The 27,055-nt window shown below is 46.0% G+C and overlaps 1 protein-coding gene across 1 annotated transcript in view; it reads left to right on the top strand.

The window, feature by feature from the left end:
- The window catches only part of DRC1 (dynein regulatory complex subunit 1), a 42,578-nt gene that overhangs the window by 13,514 nt on the left and 2,009 nt on the right, over positions 1-27,055 (top strand). Inside the window, exons 5-13 of the mRNA XM_006162227.2 lie at positions 1,175-1,312; positions 2,561-2,647; positions 5,003-5,125; positions 13,343-13,482; positions 17,116-17,250; positions 17,623-17,855; positions 20,451-20,563; positions 21,598-21,687; positions 22,178-22,264. Of these exons, the coding sequence (XP_006162289.1) occupies positions 1,175-1,312; positions 2,561-2,647; positions 5,003-5,125; positions 13,343-13,482; positions 17,116-17,250; positions 17,623-17,855; positions 20,451-20,563; positions 21,598-21,687; positions 22,178-22,264 (1,146 nt within the window). The remainder of the gene's footprint in view (positions 1-1,174; positions 1,313-2,560; positions 2,648-5,002; positions 5,126-13,342; positions 13,483-17,115; positions 17,251-17,622; positions 17,856-20,450; positions 20,564-21,597; positions 21,688-22,177; positions 22,265-27,055) is intronic.

Raw genomic sequence — 27,055 nt, 5'->3', positions numbered from 1 at the left:
CTACAGTGAAAATCTCTCCAAAAAAAAAAAAAAAATTATATTAAAAAACACATGGAGGGACCAGAAAATGGTGTAATGGTTACATCTCTGGACTCCTATGTAGTCGACCATAGTTCAAATCCTGGACTGGACAGGTTAAAATTCACGCTGGGCACATGTGCATACATGTTCAAAATCCTGAGAGGAGAATGGAGGAGAAGGAAGGAATTGTGGCATGGCCATCCCCCCTTGAGGGGTGATTTCTCACTTTAGGTCTCTCTGTCTATCTCTGTCTCTCCAGGAGTACACAAGCCTTATAGCAAAATTCTTTCAAAGAAACAAAAACAAAAACAAACAAAAAAATATGTGAACCAGCAGGCGATGCGATGGTTAAGGTGCTGGACTCCCACATGACCAACCAAGGTTCGAGTCCTGGATCTGGCAACTTGAAAATCACTCTGATTGTATGCATGCGTGCCCAAAATCCCAAGAGGAGAATGGAGAAGGGAGGAATGCTGCATGGCCATCCCTGGGAGGGGATGATTTCTCACTTTCTCTCTCTGTCTCTTTGTCTCTCACAGAAACCTAAAAAAAAATCCAAAAGAAACCCCTACATCACACTAAGTTTACCATCTTCATCATTTTAAAGTACACGATTCAATGAGGTCAATTATATCCATATTGTTGTGCAACAGATCTCTAGAAGTTTTGCAACACTGAAAGTCTCTACCCATTAGACATGAATTCCCTCCCCTCTCTCCCGACCCCTTGCTTACCACCCTTCTGCTGTCTGTTTCTAGGATTTTTGACTACTTGCAATATTTCATATGAGCGGAATCAGACAATATTTATGTTTCTGTGACTGGCTAATTTTACTTAAGATAATGTCCTTAAGGTTCATTCCTGTTGTGGCATGTGACAGGATTTCTCCTTTTTAAAGGCTGTGTAGTAGTCCACTGCCTGCGTGTAGCTCATTTTCTTTATCCGTTTCTCTGTGGATGGGCATCCAGTTGCCTTCGCCTCCGAACTGTTGTGACTAAAGCTGCTTCCCAGCCTCTCCTGAAGCCCTGTTCTCTTTGTGCCCTTTTAAGTCTAAGTGTTTCCAGACTCAGACGAGGAGGGTCCAAAGGAAGTGTGCTGGTCACCTCTTGCTTTGTCTTAGTTAGTGACTGGCCGTTTACATGCCCCCTCCTAGGAGTTAAAAACCAAGGACGACCAGTATGTGAAAGATTTGAAGAAACAGTCGGATGATATCTCCCTGCTTCTGGAGAGGATGGAAGAGCAGGTGAAGAGTGTAACGAAGACCTTTCGTCACGAGATACAGCAAGTTGAGGTACTGGGCATAAAAACTCTCTGCACCTGAGAGGCCCCTGCGGGGAGAGCGAAGTCTGCCCTAATGGTGGAGAGCCCAGATGGCCCTGTTCTCTGACGTCTGTCAGCTCCGGGGTTTCACACCATGTACTCACTCACTCGCTCACTCAGTGTTCATCACGTGCCCGCTGTACGGCAGTCCCTGTTCCGGGGCTGGGGATGGAGCCACGAGCAAAACAAAGTCCACTGTGGGGCTGTGTGCTAGGAGGAGACAGCTGGGCAGTGAACAGATAAACTGCCAACTGTGCGATCTGACAGGTGGTAAGAGTTGCTCTGAAAGAGACAGTGAGTGTCCAGGACACTGCCCACACAGGGAGAGGTGTGGCCAGGAAGGTGGGGGTGGTACCCTTTAACTGTGAGGCCTATGTGAGCCATTTATTGGATTATTTATGGCAGTTGGGGTAGGGGATGGGGAAAGGGAAATAGGATTTCGGGAATCAATATTTTGAAGTTGGGTGACGTGTTCAAGATGGAGATTTAGGCTCTTCCAAGGTGGAGGAGAGTCATGAGGGCGGGGGCCTCTTTCTCTGGATTTTGGAGACTGGTTTTGCAGGTTTGCCTTACGTGAGCGGCAAGCTGCCTTTGCTTCATGGGAGCCCCGACTGGCAATGTGTCAGCCCTAGGCATGGCTGAGTGACTGCCATCAAGAGCACTGGCCTTCCTCCAGCTCCCTGACTCTGATATTGACCAAGCCATGGGCTCGTTGGCACGGTTCCTCTCTAAATTTCTGTGAAATGCCAACTTCCTAACACCTATCTATTCATTTATTTTTTAGAGAGATTTTTGCTGTAGGGTACATGTCCTCGCCAGAGAGACAGAGAGACAAAGAGAGAGAGAGAGAAAGAAAGGGCGAAATCACCCCCCAGCGGGGATGGCCACACCGCAATCCCTTCTCCTCCATTCCTCTCTCAGGATTTTTGGGCACGCACACACAGGTGCCTGGTATGATTTTTCAGGCTGCTGGGTCTGGGACTCGAACTGTGGAGTTGGCCGTGTGGGATCCAGCTACCTTACCCTCCACACTACCTGCTGGGCCCAATAACACCGAATTTTTATGCATCTCCTTCCGTAGCCATTCGCGAGTTCACATTTGGATTAGCCTTCGTGTGGTTGCTGACAGGGCCCTCGCACAGTTATCTAAGAGTTCTTTGATATGGTGGGAACTGTCTAATCGAAACAGACACAAGGACCCTTCCCTTCTTGGTTGTAGAGAGCATTTGAGGTGGAACGGCAAGAGCTACTGTCCAGTAATAAGAAGAAATGGGAGCGGGCACTGCAGGCTCACAGTGCCAAAGAGGTAAAGGGGTGGCAGGACTGGGAGGGGATCCGGGGCGATCTGTGGAATCTGGGGCAGTTTCTACTATGACTGAATCTGCTAGCCTTTTTGCATCTTGGGTAGGATTGTCACGGCATAGGTTCACTACGGACTTCGTAGTTAATCTATGGCCTTGCAGACAGCAGTTCTCTCTTCGCTGGTGGGAAGTGCCACCTTTGTGGCCTGCTATGGTTCACATGGCCCTATCATTTTTCCTTTGTTTCCTGAGTATCGTTTACCCAAGCCATGGATATTGTGGCACAAGAAGGAGTCTTTTTTTTCTTTCTTTCTTTCTTTTTTTTTTAGTTTGCTAAAGGGTGTATGTACTGTCTGGAAAGAAATGAAGTGGGGGGGGGGAGGAGAGATATCTCCTTGGGGAGATGGCCATGTCACAATCCCTTCTGTGTCATAATCTTTTCTTCTCCATTTTTGTCTTGGGAATTTGGGTATGCACACTTACCTGGTGTGTTTTTTAAGCCACTAGGTCCAGACTCAAACAGAGCAGTTGACCATATCCGATCCAGTTGCCTTCGCCATCACAACACTAGTTGTCCCAAGAAGATATTTTTCGACACATTTATCTTTTTTGGAGAGATTTTTGCTTTAGGCACATGCACTGGTCAGAGAGAGAGAGACAGAAAGTGAGAAATCACCCCTTAGCGGGGATGGCCAAGCTGCAGTCCCTTCTCCTCCAGACTCCTCCTGGGATCTTGGGCACGCATGCACACATGCCTGGTGTGAGTTTTAAGCCACTGGAACTGGGACTTGAACTGCGGTTGGCCATGTGGGAGTCCAGCGACAACCACTATGCCATCTACTGACCCCTTAAGACACATTTTTGAAAAGGGCGTAGGAATTACACTTGTAAAAGACAAAGAAGCGACTTGCCCAAAATCTGGTGTATGTTTTAGAAATCTAACTATTTGTGGACCAGAAGATGGCATAGGGGGAGGAGAATAGAGAAGAAGGGATTGTGGTGTGGCCATCCCCACAGGGGATGATTTCTCACTTTCTGTCTCTCTTTCTCTCTGTCTCTCCGGCAAGTTCATGTGCCCTACAGCAAAATCTCTCTTTCAAAAAAAAATCTTATTGTAGAATCTATGTTTAATATCTTATTGTTTGTAAAGTTTATTTTTATTTCATGAACAAGCGAGGGGAGGGGTGAGGGCAAGGCCCTCTGCAGGCTCTCATGCTGCGATTCCCCAGCCTCCAGCCTCCAGCTCCCAGCCCGGCAGCCAGCGGGATCACAGCTGCACACACCCAGCCCAGCGTGCCCAGGTCAACCGGAAACTGAGCCCACCCTTTCGTATGGCTTCCTGCATGGCCTTGTTGCTGCACCGCCACAGCCAGACCTGTCTGTGCTTAATTTCTTAAAAAGAAAAAAAAAATAAAATAAACTTCTTTTTTCAAAACGGAGCACATGGGGCCGGCAGGCAGTATGGAGGTTAAAGCAGCTGGATCCCATTTAGCTGACTCCATGGTGCAAATCCTGGACCCAACAGTTTGAAAATCACGCAGGGCACGTGTGCATACCTACCCAAAATTCCGAGAGTAGAATAAAGGAGAAGGATTGTGGTGTGGCCATCCCCTCCAGAGGATGATTTCTCATTTTCTGTCTCTCTGTCTCTCACCGGTGAGTACATATACTTTACAGAAAAAAAAAAATAGAGCATGTGTGTATGTATGGGGGACGGAGGAAGAGAGGGGACGAGAGAGAGAGAGATGAGCACCCCCACAGGGTCTGGTCACCCCACGATCCCCTTCCTCCAGTCTATCATATGTGGACACTCATGTATGTGCTAGCATGGTTCAGGCTGACCAGGCCGGGATCCTGCTTCTTAAGGTTTTTGTCATAGGGCATGTGCCCTCACCAGAGAGAGAAAATGAAAAATCATCACACCACACCCCACTCCCCATGGCCATGACATAATCCCTCCTCCTCCAGTTGCCTCCTGGGGTATTGGGCATACATGCACACACACCCGGCGTGATTCTCAAGCCTCCGGGTCTGGAACTTGAACCGCGGACAGCCATGTGGGAGTCCAGTGCCTTAATTGCCCTGGCGCCTGCTAGCCCCCACCTGGGCTAGTTCCTAATAGTCTAGAATAGTTCTCTTGGAATTTCTGGAGTAAGGATCTCGTTAAGCAATACAGCCTTGACTAAGGGTTCAAAGCCTTGGTGCTTCTGGAGGCTTTGGGGCTTTGGGGGCTTTGGAGGGAGACCCCAGAACATCTCTGGAGTCATGAAACTCCCAAAGCCTGGACTATGTCACGCTCGTCAGGATTGAGTCGGGCCGGGGAGGTCCCTCATTGTCCCCTGGTCTTCCTGTGCCTTCAGGGGGAGTATCTCATGAACCGCATTAAGAAGGTGGAGGACTACGAGAAGCAGCTCAAGACGCAGCGGGTCTGGGACTGCGAGGAGTACAACAGCATCAAGATCAAGCTGGAGCGCGATGTGCAGGTGGGCGGGGCCGCGGCGGGCGGGGCGGAGCTGGGCGCGGACACCTGGGCGTGTTCATTTCTCAGCGACCACCTGGCATGGCCCAGAGACAGTCCCTGCCACAGACGTTTGCTTATTACCTGCCTTCTTTCTGATGAACACATCTAACGCAGCGTGTATACAGGATATACGTGAAGGAACGCTTTTTTTTTTGTTAAAGAGACATTGTTGCTGTAGGCACCTGCCCTCACCGGAGAGACAGAGAGAGACAAACAGATAGAAAGCGAGAACTCACACTCACACACACACACACACACACACACACACACACACACCAGTGGGGGCGACCATGCTGCCCTTCCTCCATTTCCTCTCGGGACCCTGGGCACCTACGCTCACGCGCCCGGTGTGAGTTTTAAGCTGCGGCTCCAGGACTCCCACCGAGGTCAACCATGTGAGAGTCCAGCAATGTAACCGCTTCGCCGTCTACTGGTCCCAGGAACGCTTTCTTTAAGAAGTAGTGGCGGGGGAACCAGCAGTTAGCGTAATGGCTATGTCGCTGGACTCCCACGTAGGCGACCGCGGTTCGTGTCCCGGACCCGGTGGCTTAAAACTCACACCGGGCGCGTGTGCGTGTGTGCCCAAGATCCCGAGAGGAGAATGGAGGAGAAGGGATTGCGGCGTGACCATCCCCCCTGGGGGGTGATTTCTTGCTTTCTGTCTCTATGTCTCTCTCTGTCTGTCTGGCGAGCGAACGTGCCCTACAGTGAAAATCTCTAAAAAAAAAAAAAAAAAAAAAGAAGTAGTGGCGGAAAACTGGCAAGATGGTAAAGGAGCTGGAAACTATGGAAGTGAGGAATTGGTGAGAGGATTATACATCTCCTGGCCGAGAGAGAATGTCCCCAGGGCTAGTTAGCTGTGTCTGAGGGCCAGAGCTATTAATAGTTTCACGAGTGCTAATAATAGCAACCACCGAATGCTCCTCTGCTGTGTTCCATGCACTTCGTGTCCAGTAGCTAATCCTCACCCAAGACAGAAGGGAGAAATCACTAACAGCATTTTCTATGGCCGGAAATGGAGGCTCAAAGATGAGGCAACACATCTAGTACCTGGTTAACTCTGGAGTTAACCCAGATATGTCTGCTCAAAAGTTGTGTTCTTCCCATTATCCCACCTCCCCTGCCTGAGGGCTGGACATTGCAGTGAGGCAGTCACTCACCACCCGATGCAGAGAGGGCGTCCCACAAAACAAGAGTCCTTTATCTTAAAGTATTCAAAGGCTGAATGATTGCCTCTGTCTTCAATGTTGAAGGATTCCTGCAGTAGGAGGAGGTAAGACTGTGGTTTCTTTTCTTTTCCTTTTAAATTTTTTCCTATAGGGCATGTGTGTTTGCCTGAGACAGACAGAGACAGAGGGAGAGAAGTGAGAAAGCTCCCTCTGCCGGGATGGCCAACCACAGTCCTTTCTCTTCCTCTAGGGATTTGGGGCATGCGTACTCTCCGCATGTTTTTCACGTTTCCGGGTCTGGACTCGAACCATGCAGTTGGCCATGTGAGATCATACCACCGGCTGGCCCAGACTTTGTGGTTTTTAAAGTTCTCTCTAGGATCAGGATTCTGTGTTTCAACATCAGTTTTAAAAAAGACATCTTGGACCAGCTGCTGGCGTGGTGGTTAAGAAGGCATCTGGGGGGCCGGAAGGTGGTGTGATGGTTAAGGGCGCTGGACTCCCATATGGCTGACCACAGTTCAAGTCCTGGATTTGGTGGCTTGCTTTTTCACTCTCTCTCTCTTTCTGTCCCTCTCTGGTCAAATTAAAAATAAATAACTAAAATTCAATACAATAATTCTTTAAAAAAAAAAAAAAAGAAGAAGGCATCTGGATCTCATGTGACACACTGGATAGTTTGAGTCCTAGACCCAGTGGCTTGAAAAACAAGCCAGGTGTGTGTGCGCCTAAAACCCTGAGGGGAGAAAGGAGGAGAACGGATTGCCTTCTTGTAGCGTACCTCCTAGACAGTGCTCTCTCACTCCGCCACTCCTCCAGGTCTCTCTCCAATGAGCACACATACCCTATAGCAAATTTCTGAAAAATGCATCTCTGATTGCATTTACATATAATGTAATTCCATCTTAATATTCGAGCATGGTCTATTCCTTTTAGTCTCTATGTAGAAAAACATTAAAGCTTTTCCACGAAGACTTTGGTAGACTCTTAGTGCTTACTCTTCCTGTAGCTTTGTATCATTAAGCTAAATAAAAACTTCCTTAGGCCACAAATTGATTTTCTAGCCTCCTTTTTCTTTCTTTTTTTTTTTTTTTTAGAGGTTTTTGCTTTAGGGCATGTGCTCGCCAGAAAGACAGAGAGAGACAGAGAGACAGCAGAAAGTGAGAAATCACCCCCCAGGGGATTGGCCACGAGGCAGTCCCTTCTCCTCCATTCTCCTCTCGGGATCTTGGGCACGCACGCACATGCGCCCGGTGTGAGTTTAAGCCACCAGGTCTGGGACTTGAACCGCGGTCAACTACATGGGAGTCCAGCGACATAGCCATTATGCTAACTGCTGGTCCCAATTTTTCAATATAATTTTATTTTAAATTTATTTATTTACATTAATTCACTGTACATCATTACAGTATACAAAATGAAATTTTCCATCCAGAATACACTGTATATTGGCTCAATCAAAGATATTACCATACGTGTTATCATCAACAAGTAATTTTCCATTTCCTGTTTCTTCTGTGTTTTACTTCTTCTCCCCACCTTGATTTCCTACCTCTCACCCTCTGCTATTTTCTGCCCACTGTCTCTGGTATCTACAGTTGCTTTCCACGCCCCCCCCCCTTTTTCACATTTTACTGATTCACTAAAGATCTTAATTCATCTAAGTACTTTCAATAGCAAGGGCAGTTGATATATAAATATCCATGAACACGTGTCTGACTTTAGGCATAAACCTCAGATGTCTTAGTCTCTGAAATGGGCCGCTTAGAACTCAAGTGGATATGGCTGGTGATTGGCTTCTCCTGGCTAGATCTGGGGGGCAGGTGGGTGAAGTCGGCAGAAAAACCTTCAGATGTCCTAGTCCCCGGAACAGGCCGCTCAGAACTCCGCATTTTCTAGTCGTAAGACTTTTCCTGGGTCCCGCTAAGAACCGCTGTCAGGGAAGTGAGAGTTACTGACAAAGAACAGCGCGGGTCTGGACAAGAGCAGCCCTGACGATGCGGCCTGGACGTTTCATGATCTTGTTGAAAATGGCTGTTGTCAAGGTTTGGGAATTCATCTTGGTCATATGACAAAACTACATACCATTGACCTCAAACAGTGAGATGGATAGAATCTCATAGTCTCAGTCCAATGTTCAAATATGTGAATGGAGCCCAAATTTCAGCACCTAGGGAGCTGCTGGGGGGAGAGCAGGGAGTGAGGTAAGACTAAGGGGTCAGGACAGGGGCTGGGACACCTTGCTCGCCTGGCTGCCCTTGTCCATATGGACCGATGGTGGCGTGTGTCTATGTGGGAGGCAGGCAGATGGAGACATGCGGAGTGAGAAAGAGGTGCAGGCTTTTGTATCACACTTCTTTCCAGTGCTACATGGAAGCCAAGGGTGTATGTACCTCCTGGCACCCTTCAACTGGGGGAAAAAGTCCTACCAAATCACGGACTACCCGTATCTCAACATGTTGAATATTTCCGTAGATTGAACTTCATATAGTGCTTCTTTGGTGTCTTCAAATCAAATGGCATTGATTTTTGTCAAGAAGATGTATTATAGCATGCAGTTCTTTCCAACTAATTCACGGTGCTCCATCAGTTCTAAAAGACAGGCCTAAAATTCTCAGAAACCACACAAATAGGAAGGACCAATACACACAGATTTGGTCTAATGGGTAAAGTTCAAGGAAAATAAAAATAATCTACAAGAAAACTTCAAAAAGTTTGTGTCCAATGGAACTGAAGTAAGAAATATAATTAAAGAAAAAGATGTGACCAAATTAGTTTCAGTCGGAGCTTTGTAAACTGTGATCAGCCAGGTGAGATATTAGAAGTGGTGTCACGAAGCTAACAACTAAAAAGGTCAGGCTGGCGATATCTCTTTCCTTTTGACATACATAGATTTTTTTTCTTCTTAAAAAATTGTTTTAAAACAATTGTTTATTTAATTTAATTTATTTTTATTTTTCAATTCACTAGAGAGAGACAGAGAAAGAGAGGGCAAGAGAAAGGAAGTGAGGAAACAAGCCACTAGGACTGGGACTTGGACTGCGTTTGACCATTGGGAGTTCAGCACCCCAACCACCATACCATCTGCTGGCCCTTCAGATTTTTTTTAATTGCCAGGAGATATTATCCAGAAAGAGTACGTATTTGCCAGAGAGACCCCAGTGGTGCGGGTGACAGTGCAGTCCTTTCCCCCCATTTCTCCATTCTGTGAGGACTCTAGGCACGCACACACATGCATTTAAAAAATATATTTTATTTAACTTTATTTATTTATTTTAATTTGACCAGAGAGGGAGGGATGGAGTGTGAGAGTGAGAGAGAGGGGGAAAGTGAGAAAGCAAGCCACCAGGTTCAGGACTCGAACTGTGGTTGGCCATGTGGGAGTCCAACACCCTTAACCACCATGCCATCTTTTCTGGGATGCAACACATGCATTTTTTTCAAGCTTCCGAGGACCAGAACTTGATCTGCAGTCAGCCAGGTGGGATGTGGCTCCTGTGACACTGTGCTTAATTGTTGTATTATGGGGCTGGTCCCCAAATATAGTTTAAAATATATTATGTAGGAAAAAAATACATAGTCCATTTATACAGTTATTATTAACATCATAATCTACTCTTAAGAATGAAATCCACCTGAGAATTCGTGCTTTAGAGCTTGCAGGTATAGCTTACGGGCTATTATTGCGAGTAGATTTCCAGACAGCCCTGTGGCCCACTATGCTTGGGAAATACTGTGCTGGGGATAGGAGCTTATAGCAAAGCGACCAGAAGGAGGGCTCCCGGGGAGTCGTCAGAGCAGACCTTCAGGCACTCTGGTTTCAGGACTCCCACAGACACCATCCAGAGAAGACTAGAACAGCCACAGGTGGTCCTTCCCAGTGCAGAGCAGCTCTGGAAACTCTCCTTCTCTGGGAGTGTCCCGCCCTTTTCATTGTCCCCATCCATCTGGAGCCTTTCTGCTGGACATCTGTGCTGAGCCATCTCATGGACCAATGGCCTCCCCTTATGTCTAGCTCACCCTTGTGGGTTTGTGTTCTGGTTCCCGACCCCCTCAGTTGTGAACAAGTCATTTGGGAAGCAGCGGGGCTGGTTTCACTTGAAGAACTTAAATAATTTGCATAAACCATTGCAACTTTGTAAGAATTGCCAAAAGTCTCTTTTCCTGGTAGTCACTCAGGGCCATCAGTGGAAGGTGACAGAGTCCGGGAAACTCTTCTCGGGACCACCCAGATAATTGCCCTTAAATGAGGCTGTGCCATTAGCATCTTCCATAGGCCCTTGACTCTATTTTTCATATTTAATTTCAAGACTAAAATTTATAAAAATAATTCTTTAAGTTTATTTATTATTATTATTTTATTTTACTAAGAGAGAGGAGAGAGAGAGAGTGAGGAAGCAAGCATCCAGGTCTGGGACTTGGACCATGATCAACCATGTTGGAGTCCAGTGCTCTAACTACCATGCCACCTCCTGGCCTCTCAAGAGTAATCTTTTTTTTTTTTTTTTTTTTTTTTTTTTTTTTTAAGAGAGATTTTTGCTATAGGGCATGTGTGCTTGCTGGAGAGACAGAGAGAAAGTGAAAAGTCACCTCCGTGGGGGATGGCCATGCTACAACTCCTTCTTCTCCATTCTCTTCCTGGGATTTTGGGTGCACATACACACACACCCATGAGTTTCAAGCCATTGGGTCCAGGACTCGAACTATGGTCAGACACATGGAAGTCTAGTGCCTTAACCACTATGCCATCAAAACTAAATTTTAAGGGTCAGCAAGTGGCATGGTGTTTAAGGGCGTTAGACTCCCACATGGCCAACTATAGTTCGAGTCTCGGAGCTAGTGGCTTGCTTTCTCACTTTCTCTCTTTCTCTATCTCACTCTGTCCCTCTCTGGTCAAATTAAAATAAATAAATAAAAGAAAAAAGAAACCAAAAAACTAAATTTTAGGTGGCATGGTGGTTAAGACACTGGATTGCCACATGGCCAACTGTGGTTCGAGTCCAGGACCTGGTGGCTTGCTTTCTCACTATCCCTTTCTCTCTCACTCTTTCTGTCTTTCTCTAGTCAAATTAAAAATATAATAACAACAAACAAATAAATAAATAATTCCTAAAAAAAAAACAACCCGGGGAACCAGCAGCAAAATTGTATATACAGTTTATCCTAGGTTTAGTTTATGATAATGAAAATGACCTGAACAACAAAAATAATCGACTGTAGGTAAGTGGTGAAATATTATGATAAATGATAGCCATGTTACCTTATTTTAGATATAGGAGAAGGGATTGCGGCGTGACCATCCCCCCTGGGGGGTGATTTCTCGCTTTCTGTCTCTATGTCTCTCTCTGTCTGTCTGGCGAGCGCACGCGCCCTACAGTGAAAATCTCTCCAAAAACAAAAAACAAAAAACAAAAACAAAAACAAAACAACCCAAACACTAAATTTTAATCATGCTCAGGAACAGGCAGGTGTAACTGGTGGGCTTCCCTCAAGGGGGCGATTTCTCACTTTCTCTCTCTCTCTGTCTCTCTCCAGCCAGCACATGCACCCTGTGGCAAACTACCCCACCAAAAAAACTATTATGCCCCATTCAGATGATGTTAATAAGGGGGCAGCAGGTGGTGTGGTGGTTAAGGGCACTGGACTCCCACATGGCTGACCACAGTTCGAATCCCAGACTGGAGGGGGGGAGGCTTGCTTTCTCACTTTCTCTCTCTCTCTCATTCTTGCTCTGTCGCTCTCTGATCAAATTAAAAATAAATAAATTAATAAATAAAGTTAAATAAAATATATTTTTTTAAAATGATGATGTTAATAAAACTTTACTAACCTGGACATAAGTTGCTAAATATTTAAAACTGCCATTCAGGAGCATCAAAGTGGGAAAATTCGAGCTTGTGTGTCAGTAATAACGTTTATGGTATTCTTAGTGGGGCAGCTCAGATTTTTTTTTATAAGTTGCTAAATATTTAAAACTGCCATTCAGGAGCATCAAAGTGGGAAAATTCGAGCTTGTGTGTCAGTAATAACGTTTATGGTATTCTTAGTGGGGCAGCTCAGATTTTTTTTTAAAATTGGCTTTTGTCTTTTTTTTATGAATTTATTTTACATTCTTTCACTGAATATCACCATGGCATACAAAATGGGATTTCCCATCCAGAATACACTGTAAAGTAGCTTGATCATACATGTTTTCATCAACAAATAATTTTCCATTTCTTGTATATATATATTTTTTTCTTTTTTTCCTCCTATTTCTCACCCTCTGCCATTTCCCATCCTCTTCCCACTCTGTCTCTGGTATCTGCAGTTGCTTTCCATTCCTTTATTCTTTCCCACATTTTATCGATTCACAAAATATCTTAATTAATCTAAATATTTTCAATAGTAAGTTCAGCAGATACATACATATCTGTGAACACATGTTGACTTTAGGCGTGGAACTCTGTGGTTAGAATGAATATACTATAAAGTAGCACCTAGCTGAGGCTATATAGCTTACTGTGGTCATTAAATAGGGTTTTTTTTAGAGCAGTTTTTGCTATAGGGAGCGTGCGCTCTCCAGAAAGACAGAGAGAGACAGAGAGATAGCTTGTCTCTCAAGCTACTGGGGCCAGGACTCGAACTGCAGTGAGATCTGGCCATGTGAGATCTGGTTCCCAATGCTCTGTGTTTAACTGCTGTGCTACCAAGGTCTGCTGGCCCAGTTTTGTTTTTGTTTTTGAGAGGTTTCTGCCTTAGGGCATGTGCACTCACTGGGGAGAGAGAGAGAGAGACAGACAGACAGACACAGTCAGAAGGAAAGTGAGAAATCACCACCCTGGCGGGGGACAGCCATGTAGCAATCCTTTCTCCTCCATTTTCCTCCTAAAATCTTGAGCACACATGTACATGTGCCCCGTGTGATTTTCCAGCCACCACGTCTGGGACTTGAACCATGGATTGCCATGTGGAAATCCAGTGACATGACCGCTATGCTATCTGCTGGTCCTTTTTTAAAAAAACTTTAGATTCTTGAACAACAGCTTCAGCAGATGAAAGCAACTTACCAGCTAAACCAAGAGAAACTGGAGTACAACTTCCAGGTGCTGAAGAAGCGCGATGAAGAGAGCACAGTGATTAAGTCCCAGCAGAAGAGGAAGCTCAATCGGTAAGCTGGCCTGCAGAGCTCACTCCTCCTGGGCCCTTCCATGCTGAGAGCAGGGACAGGTAGGCATCTGCCTCCCCTAAAGGGGTAGAAACTTCAAAAATACAATCAACTCTTATTACAAGAGGTGTTTGGAAAAGACACTAAATTCAAGTGCTTCTACCCCTCCCCACAAGTAAAGAGATAAAGAAAAAGTCTTTCTCCCATCTCCTGTTTCCCCACTTCTGTAACCAATGCATGTTTGTTTCTTTCAGAATTTTCTTTATGCATTTACTAGCACAGATAAATATTTTCATCCCAGCTCTGCTTTTACACAGGAGGAGGCATTCTGTGTACACTATTCTGTATCTCGGAGACCCTTTCATACCATTTTGTGAGCGCTTTCCCATTCTTCTTCCTTCCTTCCTTCCTTCCTTCCTTCCTTCCTTCCTTCCTTCCTTCCTTCCTTCCTTTCTGGAGAGGTTTTTGCTATAGGGCACATGCACTTGCCAGAAAGAGACAGAAAGCGAGAAATGGGCCCCCGCCCCCGGGAGATGGCCATGTTGCAATCCCTTCTCCATTCTCCTCTCAGGATCTTGGGCACGCATGCGCATGCACCCAGTGTGAGTTTAAGCCACCGGGTTCAGGACTCAAACCATAGTTGACTACATTGGAGTCCAGCGTCATAGCCATTATGCCCACTGCTGGTCCCTCCCATTTTTTCTTAAGCTACTCAGATGTACTCCTTCTTATTCTATGTGATCCCTTGAATGGATGTTCTCTTGTTTATTTCAGCAGCCTCTGATGATGGTCATGTCTGTCATTTATAGTCTTTTGCTGTTGCAAATAATATCAACATACATACGCACATTGACATGCCTGTGCTTTTGTGCAGATACTCTGACTCATTGCTGAGAATCTCTTACCCATCTTTCCCCTTCCCTCTTGTCTTCCCTGTCTCCTTTCCTTCCATCCCTTCTGCCTTTCTTCCTTTAAGAATTGTCTCTGAGAGGCTGGATGGCGTCCTAGGAGTAAAACACAATGCTCTATAAGGCTGACTGCATGGGAGAGTTCCCAGTCCATGTCCAGAGACCTCCCTGAGTACACTCGAGCATGTATGCTCATGATCTGCGGGTGGCTGAAGGTGGGCGTGGATCTCAGATCTTGGAGTCAAGACCTTGTTGGGGGTGCTCACTCTCCTTTTTCTCCCTCTGTCTCTCTTACTCATGGAAGAAATGAATGAAAAACTTGAAAAGAATGATTCCCTAAGCCCCAGGCCAATATGCCAGGCTCTGAGGATCAGAGTAGAAGAGGATATCTTGTCTACAGAACAGATTTGAGGATGTCCCCCAAAGCCCAAATCACATATTATTTATAAGTGTTTTCACTTGTAGGTTGATTGTACATTTCAGATAAATGTTGAATTTACAGAAGAATTACCACTTCACCTTTTGGTAATTACTTATGACATAAAATGATACTGAATACATGAGCTGGTCTCTCAAGACTGATTATAGGAAAAATGAGATGAGCAGAGGGCAAAATTTATGGAAAAATCCCGCTGTCTGCACTGTACTACCCAGGGGGTCACCAAGCAGAGACGCTTATCCATACAGTGAGACGTCACCTGGGAAACTTCCCAGAGAAGTGAAATAGTGAACAGGGTAGAGGTATGAGTTGGCAAGAAAGAGTTAAGTGGAGATCCAGGTAGACAGTCCTGGTAGCTGGAGTGACAGGCCCAAAGGCAAGGAGGTGTGGGAATCACAAAGTTACAGATGGTGCCATGGGTGAAGAGAGGTTGGTGAGATGCGAGACAGGAGGAGGAGCTTGAGACAGAGCGTGGGTTTGCTGCACATGGAGGGAGAGGAGAGATGAATGGCATCATTCCCACTATCCTTCCTTACCAGTTCTTCTCTGACTTCACACTTTGGTTTCTTGTAGGCTGAAAACGTAGCCGACCCTGCTACTTTTCTCTAAGTACTATGTTTCTCTCTTGCTTTCATTGCCTCTGTCCTTTCCTCATCACCCATTCTTCTCCCCAACATTTTATAACCTGACTTATGTCTTCATTTATTTGTGTTGCTGTAACAAAATACCTGAGACTGGGTAATTTCTCTTTGTTGGGAGTGCGGGGAGAGGTTTTTGCTATAGAGCGCATGTGCTTGCCAGAAAGACAGAGAGAGAGAGAAAGCGAAAAGTCACCCCCTTGGGGGGATGGCCACATTGCCATCCCTTCTCCTCCATTCTCCTCCCAGGATCTTGGGCATGCATGCACATACGCCTGGCATGAATTTAAGCCACCAGGTCTGGGACTCAAACTGTGGTCAACTGCATGGGAGTCCAGTGACTTAGCCATTATGCCATCTGCTGGTCCTGAGACGGGGTAATTTATAAAGAACTTTCATTTATTTTTCACAGTTCTGGAGGCTGGGCAGTCCAAGATCAAGGCATTGGCAGATTTGGTTGTCTGGTGAGGGCTGCATCCTCCAAAGAGGAGGAGTGCTGTGTCCTTACATAGCGCAGATTTGGTTGTCTGGTGAGGGCTGCATCCTCCAAGGAGGAGTGCTGTGTCCTTACATAGTAGAAGAGTGGAAGAGCAAGCTTTGAGCTACTGAGGCCTCTTTAATATGGTCTTAATCCCATCGTTGAGGGAGGAGCCCTCTTAAAGGCCCCTCCTCTTAATACTAACACATTGGCAACACTTGAGTTTTGCAGACACATTCAAACTGTGTCAACCTATGATACCAGAATTGGGCAAACACCTCCCCCACTGGATGCCAATGATGCCCTTGTAGTCAAACACAGTGGCTTTTCCATAGGCTCATCCTATTATTATTGGGTACAGAACCATTCTTTGATTTTTATGACCAAAATAATTGATCTTCTTTTTAAATTTATTCCTTTCATGTTTTCTTTGAGTGGTTCTGCTTTTTCTTTCCTGCTATTTCCTGAATATTCAGATAAGGTGTTCTAGAAAGTGCCAGGCTTACCTGCAGGAATGAGTGAATGAATGAATGAATGAATGAGTTACTGGACCTGTTCATGGTAGCAGCTCTGTGCAGATGGAGAATTCACATGGGCTTTGGGGGTGTGGTTTTAATTTTTTCCTTTCAGTTGTCCTGGTTTCAGAATCAAAACGAACACTGAAATCCTGCCGGTGGAATAGTTGAGATAGAGAATATAGTTACAAAGGTTGGCCCTAGATGTGGACACTCTGACAGGGGGCATGTTGAGGAAGGACTAGGAGACTGTCCTGTGGTGGAAGTGGCTTCTGGAAGACCCGTTCCTCCGGTAGCCTTCCTTTCCTCCATCGCAGCGGGAGCCGTGTTTTGGAACACGTAGGAGGGTTTTCTGCCCTTCTGCAGATCTGACCTGGGGTTTGTCTTAGAGCTGAGTTGGTGGATGAGAGGAACACATATTATATCTTCCATTCAGCTGCAGACTAACATTTTTCCTTAATGTATTATTTATTTAACTTTATTTATTATTATATTATTGTTATTATTTCATTTGACCAGAGAGAGACGGAGAGAAAGAGAGAGGAAAGTGAGAAAGTAAACCGCAAACCACGGTTGGCCAAGAGGGAGTCCAGCGCCTTAACCACCACACCACCTGCCGGTCCCTGCAGACTAACTTTTCTCCCTCTCCCCCAACCAGCCTTCATGATATCCTTAACAATCTGAGATCAAAATATACCAAGCAGATAAAGCAGTTTCAGGAGGAGAACCAGTCTCTGACCTCAGACTACAAACGCCTTGTGATGCAGTTCAAGGATCTCCAGAAAGCCATGAGGTATTTCAGGGACTCGGGTCCTATGGCACCTGCTCCAGAACAGAGGTGGCAGGGCTAGGGCTGGTGGTGGCAGCGATTCTGTTAGACTTGACATCACCCACCTTTGGGAGCCGGACCAGGGCGCTAAGGAACCCTCAGTGCTGTTCCTCTGTCCCTTGTCCACGTGTCGTTGTCCTTGCTTGAGGCTTGGTGGGACGACTTTCGGTTTGGCGTCGTGGGAACCAGCTGCCCAGGGATTGGGCCAGATTCAGGATTTGCCACGTCTTCCTCACGTTCTTGCCTTGCTGCCAAGAGTGGGTCCTGGCCAGTCCCCAGGTGTTCCAGGCTGGCCAGGCCGGGAAGCTGGCCAGGCTCAGTGACTCTCCTTCACAGGCAGTCCACTCTTACCGAAGACAAGAAGTTTCGGGAGATCTGGCTGATGAATGAGGAGGAGGCGAAGATTCTGATAGGCAAAGCCTTTGATGTAGACAGGATCATCCACACCCACCACCTGGGGCTCCCCTGGACGGCACCTGATTTCTGGTTCCTCAAGAACGTGGGGCCCATTTCTCAGCAGCAGCAGAAGTCGGCCACACAGATCGTAGAAGAAGTGCTGATGCTCACAGGTGACGGAATCAGGGCGCCTACGGCTGCGGGCCCTCTAGGGCATCCACCAGCCCAGCCTTTCTGCAGATTAGGAACACACAGCCTAGAGAGGAGAGGGACGAGCTCTCATAGCAAGATGGTCGAGCACGATCAGTTGATGTGGCTTTTAAGTCTAATTTGTAGCTCTGTCCTCGCTGCTCTATGATCAACTGGCAGTTAGAACTGAATGTTTATCAGATGCAGGGTGAATTTATTTTTGCAAGTGCACTGTTGCGTACCTCCAAAGGGACAAGCTACTGCCAGGTCGTCTCTCTGTGCTGTTAGTAACGTTGGTAGCCGTTGTCTAAGATCTGCCGATTGCATCAGGGTTGCAGAATGGTAATATTTTAAGTTCTATCATTATGCATTCATCTATTAGCTAGAACACTTCCGAAAAGAATTCCTCCCTCATCAGCTCCGTTTACTGCCCTGAGATTCGGTTCATACAGGAAAAGCAGGATCGGAGCTTATTTCCTATCTATTACGAGTTTTCGGAATAATAGATTGGGTCTCTACCATCTTCCAAAGGTGCCAATGACTTCTTTTTTTATAATCATTACAAATGCATGAATTTGAACAGATTTTAAAATGTGTTTTAGTTTACTGTAATTATTATCCCTACTGAAGCTGAAATGGCTCATCTGTGGCCAGTGGGAGTCTCTTTATGTGGGCTTTGGGGACTCTGGCTATATCCCTAGTGCTACCTCGATGGCTTCCTGGCTTTGTGGATTGACTGGACGTTTCTGAGCACATTACCCTTTTCCTACCTAAGCCTGGAATCCTCTACTTCTCCAAAGACGCTGGTCCTTTTAAATAGAGTAGTATTTTGAAACCACCCTCTGGGTGCTGACTTGCTCTTTATTTTGAATGGGCCATTGTTTCTAGGCCTTTTCTGTGGGCAGAGCTGAGGGGAAAGATTATTTTTCAATAATTTAAATACTTCTTAATCTATAGGATGCCAGAATTACTTAACGTTATCAACACGTCTCTCCTTTCTCCCAACGTGAAAATGGTGGTGTGCAGGGACTCCAAAAATAATTACTCACAAGCTGTCCCCACAATACCGCAGAATAATTCTAGGAGGAAATACCAACCCAATTACGAAAAACAGTTGAAATGAATAGTTTAAATTTTTTTGTAGTTCTTTTTGACCTCAAAATATATCTCACTGGGGATATACAGACAGATTACTGTATTTTAAAGTCACTTGGAATCGTTTCTATGTGGTTATGTCATCAACGAGATGTACATTTAGGGTTTTATGTTTTGTTTTACTTTTGATTATGAGGCATTTCTTTTTTTATTTTATTTTTATTTATTCATTCATTTATTTTAATTTGAGCAGAGAGAGACAGAGAAAGAGAGAGAGAGAGGGAGGGAAAGCGAGAAAGCAAGCCACTAGGTCTGGGGCTCGACCCATGGTCAGGCATGTGGGAGTGTCCAGCACCTTAACCACCATGCCACCTGCTAGGGATTTCTTTTTATCATTTCATTTTCTTTTGCAATTAATGTAAATATTTACATGCTTCTAAAGTCAGGTGTTCAAAACAAGGTATGTTCAAAGAAGTCTTTCATCCTCTCCACCCTATTTCATCTCTCTCCTAAAGGGAACTATTAAGGAATTCATAGTTGGGGTGGACAGCGGTGCAGCCTGACCCACATCGAAGGTTCCAGGTTGGCGTGAGAGACCTTCCTGAGTACACTGGGCACGTGCGTGCCTATGGTCTGGGGCTGCTGAGCCTGGGGCTGGACTGTGGCATCAAGACTCCGTGGGGGCTTCTGTTTTTTCTCTCCTGTCTCTCTTGCCCTGCCTCACTGTATATTTATAATGACAGATGTTTTAGTAAATGAAAACATATGCTTTTTAACTTTTATCCCCTTACAATAATCTTAAAGATTGTTCTATAGTAGTAAAAAAAAAATTCCTTTGTTTTTTTTTAGTTTTCTTTTTTTTTTTTTAGGTTTGTTGTTGTTGTTGTTGTCGTTAGAGGGTGTGTGTCCTTGCCAGAGAGAGACAGAGAAAGACAGAGAGAGAGGGAAAATGAGAAATCACCCCCCAGGGGATTGGCCATCCCAAAATTCCATCTCCTCCATCCTCTTGGGATTTTGGGCATGCACACACAAGTGCCTGGTGTGATTTGTTAAGCCGCTGTGTCTGGGACTCGAACTACAAAGTTGGCCACATGGAATCGAGCTGCTTTAACCTCCATGCCACCTGCTGGCCTCTGAGAGGCTAATTTTTAAGGGGTAAATTTCCGTGGCTGGCTAGTTGGTACAGTGGTAACGTGCTGTTCAGGTGATGCTGGCTGGATCCATATGGAAGCTTCCCTGGTCAACCTCCACGTGCCAGCCACACACCCATAATCCTGGCTGGCTGGGGAGGCTGGGAGGAGGGATACCGCAGCGCAAGACCCTGCTCAGGGTGTCTGTGTGCATCTCACTGTCCCATGAGAGAAAGGAGGTTTTAAGAAAGAAAATTTTCCTTAGGGAAAGCTATCTCCCTGTTTCTCAAAGTCATCAAGGCTGAGAAATGATCTTCCTTTCCTTCTCTCTCTTCTCTCCACGGCCCTTTGTAGAAGAGGATGGGGCAGAAGAGGCCACCTCAGAACATGAGTCTTACCTGGACCTGCCCAAGCAAGTTTCCGCACAAACTACCCGAAAGATCCTGATGCTGCTGTGTGACGAGTCGGTGAGGCTGCTTCTGAGGCGTCTGCAGGGTCAGCTGTGGCCTGAGTCGGGGTTGATCAGCACTCCTCTGGCCAAGCCCAGGGACCGGCCGTGAGCAGTAGAATTGGGGTCAGGCCCTGGACTTTGAGGGACAGTTCACAGACAGCCATGCCTCAGAGCCCGCAGCTGGCCATGGGCCTCCCCTCAGTGGGCCCACGAGGCGTAGCTCTGGCCAGCCGGTTCTGAGACAGAGGGCGCACAGCTCACGTCCCGCTGAGCGATGTGTCACACTGATCACGGGGACTCTGTCTGAGGTTCCTCTGGGTACGTTCACCACCTACCTCTGTGTTTTGTGTTAGCAAAAACAACCGAAATGCAGGCTGCATCGGAGCCGGCTCAGCTGGAGTAAAATCAGTGTTCGTTTATTGTGGTTTATGGCTCTGAGATAGTGAAAGAGGTGGAGCGAGGGTTGGTAGCCTCCAGGTTGCTTGGGGTGGCGGGGCAGTTTTCTTTGGCTCAAGGACTGGCTTCTGTCACTGAGGGCAGCTCCTTCTGAAGGAGGTGGAGGGCCCTCCCCTCCTTTCCTGCAGGCCTGATGCTGGTGGCCCTGGCCATGGAGCCCTCCCCGAGGCTTCCAGCTTACACGGGCATGTGCGTCTTCTCCACTTCCCCGCCCCTGGGTGCATCATGCCCTGACCCGGCCAGCCACCTCGCTCCCTGCCATCCTCCCCCTGCTCAGTGCCTCCGCTGTGTTCCGTGGACACTTGGAGTGGGAATATGGATGGCCAAGACTGCTGTGGGGAGCCCAGGTGTTTGTCCAGCGCTCGTGGGTGAGGTCGCTAGGCACTCCTCTAAATCCACAATGCAGATATGCTTCATGCCCGGCTTGCTCCTGGGAGTGGCTCTTAGGAATCCCGAGAAGGCCTTCCTCTGGGGACCTGCTGCCCAAAGTCCTATTCCTCGTGGCTTTGCTCCCTGGAGCTGTCCTTGCAGACCCTGGGACTCGTTCCTGAGACCTGTCACTTAGTGGAGACGCCTCCCCTCTTCCTCCTCCAGGGCTTCCTCATAGAGAATAAGCTGCAGAGCCTTCTGCTGCCCCTGGAGAAGAGCGAGTGCTATCTGCTGAGGCTGGACGCCATCTTCTCCGTGAGTCCCACAGGAGGGCGTGACCTGCCTCATTCTAAATCAGACATCTCCAGATGTCGCCGCAGCCCGCGGAGTAGGTGGGGTTCTCCCGGGGCGTCCCTGAAGTTCCTGTCACGTCCTGCTGGTGACAGACATCAACTTGGCCTCCAACTTGTGTAGGCACCCCCTCTGTTCCTCTAGCTTCTCTCCCTCATGACCCGACTCCCAGGTTGTAGGGCCTCCTCGCACCCCCGAACTCAGACACGCCTTCAGCATTCTCACACCCACCAGCTCTTGACACCCCGAGCCTCGCTTCTGTGGTGTGTGTGTCCCTGATTTCATGGTCGTCTCCCAGCATTGGATGAACGCCCCGTCCTCTGGCCGGGGCGGGCATCAGGGGTGCCGGGGAGAGCAGGCGGGCCTCCTGCTCTGAGGAGCTGAGGGCTGTTAGCCCTCGTGCCTGTGGCCTCTTTGCTGGGGTGTTTGAGCAGCCATCTCACTTTTCCCCCAGGCCCTTGGAATTGAAAGTGAGGATGACTTGTATAAACTCGTGACCTTCTTTCTTAAATACAGAGCTCGTCACTCACTCTCCGACCAGGTAAGGGGGGGTGCAGATGGAAAGAGCAGTTTTCTCCTGGACGCCCCCAGAGTGCATTGTCGCCTTGAATAATACTTCTGGAGAAATAGGGAGAGTTTTATGTCAGGAATAGTGAATTTAGCATTTCCCTTATTATTTTTTATTCTTTGTTTTTAAGAATTATTTATTTTATTTATTTATCATTATTATTATTATTATTATTATTTTTAATTTGACCAGAGAGAGAGAGAGGGAGAGAGAAAGTAAGAAAGCAAGCCACCAGGTCTGGGACTTGAACTGTGGTTGATCATGTAGGAGTCACTTACTGGCCCCTCCCTTATTGTTATTTTCAAATTGCAAAGGAAAGAATGGCTGGGGGCAGGGCAAGATGCTTTTTTTTTTTTTTTTAAGAGAGATTTTTTACTACAGGGCACATGTATTTGTCAGAGGGACAAAGAGACAGAAAGCAAAAAATCACCCCCTAGGTGGGATGTCCACAATGCAATCCCTTCTCCTCCATTCTCCTCTTGGGATTTTGGGCATGCATGTACATGCATCTGGCATGATGTTTAAGCCTCTGGGTCTGGGACTTGAACCGTGGTCGACTATGTGGTAATCCAGCACCTTCATCACTACACCACCTGCTGGCCTCTAGATGCTATTTTTATATTGAGGCCCAACGAGTCTTTTCTTATCCCCTCACTCAAAGCCAGGCCTTAGCCACTGTGAGACACAGACCCTCCAAGTTCATTTTGATCCTTAACACTTTCTTACAAAACAGGGCCCATTTTTAATACATATCTTGATTATAACTGATTTCAGTAGAAGAGTCAAATATCAACCATTCTGGGGACCAGCAGTTGGCGCAATGGCTATATCACTGGACTCCCATGTAATCGACTGCAGTTTGAGTCCCGGACCCGGTTGCTTAAACTCACACTGGGCACGTGTGCGTACGTGCCCAAAATCCTGAGAGGAGAATGGAGAAGGGTTTGCGCCATGGCCACCTCCTTGGGGGGGGTGATTTCTCGCTTTCTGTTTCTCTATCTCTCTCTGTTTTTCTGGAGAGCACACACACCCTATAGCAAAAACCTTTCCAAAAAAAAAAAGACGACAACCATTCTGAAGAAATTTCGTATTAGGGGCCAACAGGTGGAGTGGTGGTTAAGAGCACTGGACTCCTACATGGCCAGACACAGTTCGAGTCCTAGACCTGGTGACTTGTTTTCTCACTTTCCCTCTCTGTCTCTTACTCTGTCCCTCCCTGATCAAATTAAAATAAATAAATAAAGTCAAATAAAAGAATTTCTTTAAAAAAGAAGTCCCATATTAAAATTATTGTACAATTTTAATTCAAAAATTAAAAATTTGAATTAAAAAAAATTTTTTTTGAGAAGTTTTTGCTATAGGGCGCATGCGCTCGCCAGAAAGACAGAGAGAGACAGAGAGACAGAAAGCGAGAAATCACCCCCAAGGGGGGATGGCCATGCCACAATCCCTTCTCCTCCATTCTCCTCTGGGGATCTTGGGCACACACATACATGTGCCCATGTGAGTTTAAGCCACCGGGTCCGACCAGCGACTTAGCCATTGCGCCAACTGCTGGTCCCCAAAAATGTTTTTAATATCACAAGCCCTAGAGTGAGTATCCTGATAGTCTCTTCCAAAGAGAATTGGCTAAGTGGATAACACCTAAAAGCTATTTTTTTTTTTTAAAAAGAGATACATTTGATGATATTAAAACCAATTCTGTAGGGCAAAAATCACTTTACAAAAATTTCAGAAACAAATGACAAACCAAGGGAAAATATTTTGAATTCATATCACAGCTATGAGCTAATTTCTTTTATAAAGAGTTCCCACAAACCGAAAAGAAAAAGACCAACATCTCAATGGAACAGAGAAAGTTATGAACCTCCTAGAAGAGGCATATGAAAAGGTAATCAGGCTTCCTTGTAAGAAGAGAAATCCAGTTATAACTTTATAGATTCAATTTTTTACTTGTCATATTGGTAAAAATCAGAAACTATTTTTTCAAGAGAGATTTTTGTTACAGGGCATGTGTGCTCGCTGGAGAGACAGAGAGAGACAGACAGGAAGTGATTGGCCATGCCACAATCCTTTCTCCCCCATTCTCCTCTCAGGACTTTGGGCACACATGCACATGCACCTGGCGCGAGTTTTAAGCCTCTGGGTCTGGGACTCAAACTGCGGTCGACTACAGGGGAGTCTAGTGAGGTAACCGTTACGCCATCTGCTGGCCCGAAAAATCAAAAACTTGGATAACACACAATGATGACAGGTGTGGGACACAGGCACATTCATAAATTCTTCAAAGGAGTCTAAAGTTTTGTAATCTCCATGGAGGACAATTTGACAATATCAATTACAAAACATGAACTACAAAAGTGTACTGTGCATGGGAACCAGCAGTTAGCGTAATGGCTATGTCGCTGGATTCCCACGTAGTCGACCACGGTTCACGTCCCGGACCCGGTGGCTTAGAATTCATGCTGGTTGCGTGTGCGTGCGTGCCCAAGATCCCGAGAGAAGAATGGAGGAGAAGGGATTGTGGCGTGACCATCCCCCCTGGGGGGTGATTTCTCGCTTTCTGTCTCTATGTCTCTCTCTGTGTGGTGAGCGCACACGCCCTATAGCAAAAAGCTCTCAAAAAATAAATAAATAAATAAAGTGTACTGTGCATTACTCTGCAATTCCTCTTTTAGGATTTTATATACATATCTATATTTAATATTTTATAAACATGTTATATATATTTTATATTTTGTAGGATTATCTATCATCTATATAGTTGAAATGTGTTTATTGTAGCCTCCTCACTGCAGCAGTGTTTGAAATGACAGAAGATTGGAAACAAATGCCCACCATTATGGAATTTATTTAATACTGTACTCTATGTGCATCTACACAATAGGGTATTATGCAACTATAAAAAACACTCCAAGGAACAAAGAAGTTCTTTATGTATTTATATAAAATACTGAGGTTGAAGCCATCAGGTGGTGTGGTGGTTAAGGCACTGGACTCCCACATGGCCAACTCCCACGTGTTCGAGTCCCAGACCTTGTGGCTTTGAAATCATGCCGGGCATGTGTGCGTTTGTGCCCAGAATCCCAAGAGGGGAGTGGAGGAAAGGGGATTGTGGTGTGGCCATACCCCAGTGCGTGCTTTCTCATTTTCCCACTCCCTGTCCCTCTCCGGTGAGTGCAAGTGCCCTATGGCCAAAACCTGAAAACCGAAACAATGGTTTATTGCTCTTGGACAAAGCAAAGTGCAGAACTTGCCTGTGTAAGTAAGTTCTTACCTACTTGTGCAGAATAGTAGCTTTACGTAAAAATGGAAAGAAAAATAAATACACTTGGAGTCAGTAGGTGGCATAGAGGTTAAAGCATTGGACTCCCACATGGTTGACCACGGTCTGAATCCTGGACCCGGCAGCTTGAAACTCACCTTGGGCTAGTGTGTGTGCATGCCCAAAATCCTGCGAGGAGAATGGAGGAGAAGGGATTGTGGTGTGACCATCTGCCCTGGGGGGTAATTTTTTGCTTTTCTCTCTCTCTCTCTCTCTGGTGAGCACACATGCTCTATAGCAAAAATCTCTCAAAAATATACATGCACTTTTAAGTAATATTTATATATTTTACAAGTAAGGAAACTTAAAAAAAAAAATTGTACCTGGGAACCTCAGGGTGTGAAAGGCTCCACTTAAGAGCTCATTCCTGGATAGCATTTCTTAATACTCCCAGAAAGGGAACTACATTAACCTGTTGGTGGCTTTTGTGTGCACTTTCTCTCTATATATATATGTGTGTGTCTGTGTGTGTGTGTGTTTACTTACATAGATGTATATTTCTTTGGAAGGATACATAAGACACTTGGTAGCATTAGTTTGCCCGGGGAAGGTAAATTGAATAAACTGTAAGAGATGAGGAAGCGGAAAACTTTTTTAAATTGAAAGATTAAAACAAGGGGCCAACAGGTAGCATAGTGGTTAAGGTACTAAGTTCCCACATGACCGACCACATAACTGACTGCGGTTCTAGTCCTGGAAGCAATGTCTTGAAAATCACGCTGGGCACTTGTGTATGTGTGCCCAAATTCCTAGGCAGAGAAGGGATTGTGTCATGGCCATCACCCCGGGGGTGATTTCTCACTTTCCCTCTCACTGTCTCTCTCTGCCTGGTGCAGGCTCCCTATGGCGAAAACCTTCAAAAAAAAAAAAAATTAAACCAAAAAGGGGCCAGCAGGTGGCATGGAGGGTTAAGGCGCTGGACCCCATAGGGCCGACTCTGATTCGAGTCCCACACCCAGCAGCTTGAGAACACTCTGGGCCATGTGAACGCATTTCTAAAAATCCCTAGAAAATGGAGAAGGGATTGCAGTGTGGCCATCTTCCCTTTGGGGGTGATATTTTTCCTTTCCCTTTCTCTTTCTCTCTCCAGTGAGTGCATGTGGCCTATAGCAAAACTAAGAGAATAGAATAGAATAGAATAGAATAAAAGAAAATTTATTTTCTATTGTGATTCAAAAGGATATCTGTAACTCGTATGGTATGAATATCAATAACATGAATATCATGAACCTGGGTGTAGAAATAGACCACGATTGCTGTTTTGAAGCCCCCATGTTCCTCGTTCCCACCCTGTCCCTTCTTTCCTCTCATTCTCCTTTCTCCTTCCGTCCTTGTGTAAACGTCTCCCTCCGCGAGTTCCCCGTGACTTTCCCTTGCCTTTTCTCTGTTTCCTTCTGTCCTGACCGTGTTCACACACTCAGGCTGTGTATGCCCCTTTC

The sequence above is a fragment of the Tupaia chinensis genome, unplaced genomic scaffold, assembly GCF_000334495.1.
Source record: "Tupaia chinensis unplaced genomic scaffold, TupChi_1.0 Scaffold139757_1, whole genome shotgun sequence".
Lineage (NCBI taxonomy): Eukaryota > Metazoa > Chordata > Mammalia > Scandentia > Tupaiidae > Tupaia > Tupaia belangeri.
The sequence above is the reverse complement of the archived record's forward strand: the minus strand, read 5'-3'. Positions and strand labels throughout refer to the sequence as shown.